The sequence below is a fragment of the Corvus brachyrhynchos genome, unplaced genomic scaffold, assembly GCF_000691975.1.
Source record: "Corvus brachyrhynchos isolate BGI_N302 unplaced genomic scaffold, ASM69197v1 scaffold514, whole genome shotgun sequence".
Taxonomy (NCBI): Eukaryota; Metazoa; Chordata; class Aves; order Passeriformes; family Corvidae; genus Corvus; species Corvus brachyrhynchos.
In genome coordinates, this window is record NW_008238319.1 from 608,115 (window position 1) to 611,059 (window position 2,945).

At 51.5% G+C, this 2,945-nt stretch overlaps 2 protein-coding genes across 2 annotated transcripts in view; both read right to left on the reverse strand.

Annotated features, from left to right (window-relative positions):
• DPYSL4 (dihydropyrimidinase like 4) overlaps nucleotides 1–1,257 on the reverse strand; it is a 14,213-nt gene extending 12,956 nt beyond the window's left edge. The window contains exon 1 of the mRNA XM_017733889.1: nucleotides 1,165–1,257. Coding sequence (XP_017589378.1) covers nucleotides 1,165–1,257 — 93 coding nt within the window. The remainder of the gene's footprint in view (nucleotides 1–1,164) is intronic.
• The window catches only part of LOC108446666 (testis-specific H1 histone-like), a 12,831-nt gene continuing 10,202 nt past the window's right edge, over nucleotides 317–2,945 (reverse strand). Inside the window, exon 3 of the mRNA XM_017733891.1 lies at nucleotides 317–1,951. Coding sequence (XP_017589380.1) covers nucleotides 1,927–1,951 — 25 coding nt within the window. The 3' untranslated portion in view covers nucleotides 317–1,926. The remainder of the gene's footprint in view (nucleotides 1,952–2,945) is intronic.

A 2,945-nucleotide genomic window follows, 5' to 3' on the forward strand; every position in this document is an offset into this window, starting at 1 on the left:
CCCTGCGCTCCCCGCGCCGCTGCCGCTGAGCTCCCGCAGCTGCTCGCCCTGGGGACGAGAGCCCAGCGCCGCGTTAAGAGCCGCCCAAGGACCCCCCGCCCCTCCCGGTGCCCATCCACCCGTGCCCGTCCCCACGTACGACCGGGAGGTGACATCTCCCAGCGTCTGTGATGGCAGAGACAGCGCGGGGTTGGCTGCCCGGGGATCAGCTGAACGCCCCCCGCCTCAGCCCTCCCGGGCATCTCCTGGTCCCCCAGGGTGGCCGGTGTCACAGTCCAGCTTCCCCATCCCCTCAACCCCAAACCAATTCATCTAATTTGAAGGTTTAAAACAGATCTTTTTAATTAAAAGTTCACAATAATTTATGTATTTTACAAAGGAATAGAAAGTCTCTCGATATATATCATAGGAATCACAATACAAAAATATCTGTAAAATTCTCTAATCGATCGCTCCAGCCCCTGGTTTCGGGCTGTCAGTTGCTGTCGCAGCACTGAACCCAATGTTCTGTGTTTTGGATATGATTCTGGAGTAGGATTAGAGGACACGGGTCATGGCACGCCAGCCAGTGGACCAAAAACCTCCATTTTCTCTGCGTTACATTTTGCATAAGTTTACAATGGTCCCTTTTTATAAACTGTACAGCACATCATACAGGGTTTAATACACATATTCACACGGCGATTTCCTGAGTCGAAGCTAAATCTCTTCCTGTGCACACCCACGCTGCCAGCGAGGGGCGAGGGGCACAGGAGTGCGAAGGAGCCGGCGTCGGTCCAGGGGCATTTTCTCTTCCTGGTCAGGAATTCTGTCCACAAGCCACATAAGGCACTCAAGGAATCACTGAAGGCTACAGATATTATAGAGCAGAATACTGGAAATAACAGCCACATCCTCCAGCAGCTTGAACAAGAAGTCCACGCGGGTTTGGGGTGAGGGATAGCCCGTGGCACCCTCTCCTCCTGCTGCTGCACCCCCGCACCGGGTACGGAGGGGCTGCAGGAACGCCCCAGATCGGGGCACTGCCCGCCGCGGTGCCGGGGCTTGGAGGCTGTGTTTGTAGGAGATGCACAGGAGCCAGAGTGAGGAAGCAGAGCAGCTCAGCTCACCGGCGAGGGCGGCCCCGGCTCCAGCCCTGCCCCGAGCCGGGAACAAATTCCTCACAGACCCCGGTGGGATGCGGGCAGCGAGCGGAACCAGCGGGATCCCTTCACGGAGAGTGAGGAGCACGTGGATGGCAATCTCCTGTCTGTGCATTTAAACGGAGGAAACAGTTCTGAAAACATTCTTTGAGCCATTTTTTCTTTCCTATGTACAAAACTTCTTACATATTTATAGTGACACATAGATAAGCGCAATCCCTTATTTACACACAGACCTGTCCTGTACAGTTGGCTTTGTACTTAAAACCCCCAGGACTAAGGAAGTTAATCAGAAAACAAACCGATATTTGAGACACACAAACACACCAGGCAAGAGCACGTCCTGAATGAAGAGCCATGAGAAGGACTCAAGACATTTCCTAACGTGCTCTTTGTCACCTCAACCACCACCTGCAGGGCTTCCAGCAAATACAGTCTTTTAAGACATGAAGTATTTCAGTAGAACTCAAAATGGACTCATTTTAGGCGTGAAATGCAGAAGCAAAAACGCAACTCATCCCAGAATCCCAGCACTGGTATTGGTATCTGGTAGAATTGGAGCTTGTTAAATCAATTCCATGATATAATCATATGTTGATATCAAAATCCACAACCTTGGCCTTGAAGCGTCGCATCCCTCCAGTACAAATACCACACTTCTCTCATCAACTCACTTCCTTCTGTTTCTGCAGCTGAGCTCCTTGTGCTGGGTTAAAACATGGTCGATGTACACGTGCAGGAAGAGGTTGTAGAATTTCAGTATCAAGGGGTTTTCTTCATAGCTTTATAAACTCCAGCAGTGCAGGTACCTACAGAATAAAATAAACACAAGGTTTAACTACAGCTATGGTCCTCTCCCCTACATGAGATTTTTAATCCCAAAATCTACAACATTTCCATTCCATAGGCTGTGCTGGGTTGTGTTAAGCAGCTCTCTGTTAAGTCTAAGTTGAAGTAGGCTTAGCCAGTTACTGTGTTTTCCCTGAAAAAAAATAGATAATTTATTAAATGTTAAATGTACTGCTTTCTCTAGGCTGTGCCATACATCAAATCACTCATTTTCCTTAAGCAATACTCCCCTAACTGTTTTGGGTAACACTCAGAATATGGTGATGATAGTGATGAATGACGAATTTACAATTTGCCTCATCTGACAAACTCTGGGAGGATGAGTTAAGTACCACGGAGCCAAAATCCACCTCCTCAGGGGAGGAGAGACGGCACGAAGGACGTGGTGCCCGTAGGTGGGAGGGGGCTGCTGCAGCTGCCCTGACCCTTCCCGTGCACCCTCCTTGGACCTGTGTCCGTGTTCTCCATTTCACACTCGGCCACGAGACCAGCGCCAGGCGGAAGGGGAATTCCTGGGACACACACCTGGGAAGCGGAACAGTTCAGCCAGTGCTGGGAAGGAGAGAATCCCCCATTCCTTGTCCCTTCTCCATCCCCTATTCCACGCCTCTTCACCCCCAGACCTTAGCAGCAGCTGAATGCCCCTCCCCAGCGCAGCCCCTGCACTGTGCAGGGAAAGGATTAACCCTTCCCAGCCCGCCCGGCCGGCAGGGCAGAGAATCCCAGACTGGTTTGGGCTGCAAGGGACCTTAAACCTCATCTCGTTCCAACCCCCTGCCAGGTCCTGCAGGTCCCCCCCGCACTCCCGAGTCCTTGAGACAGGGGCTGCGGCTCACAGGCGGACAACAGCACTCCAAGAATTTCAGAAGCAATTCGTGAAAAGAGACCGAGAAGTAAATGACAGAAAAGAAGCCGAGAGTAGACGACACAGGGGTTGTGCAGATGCCGCGCTGC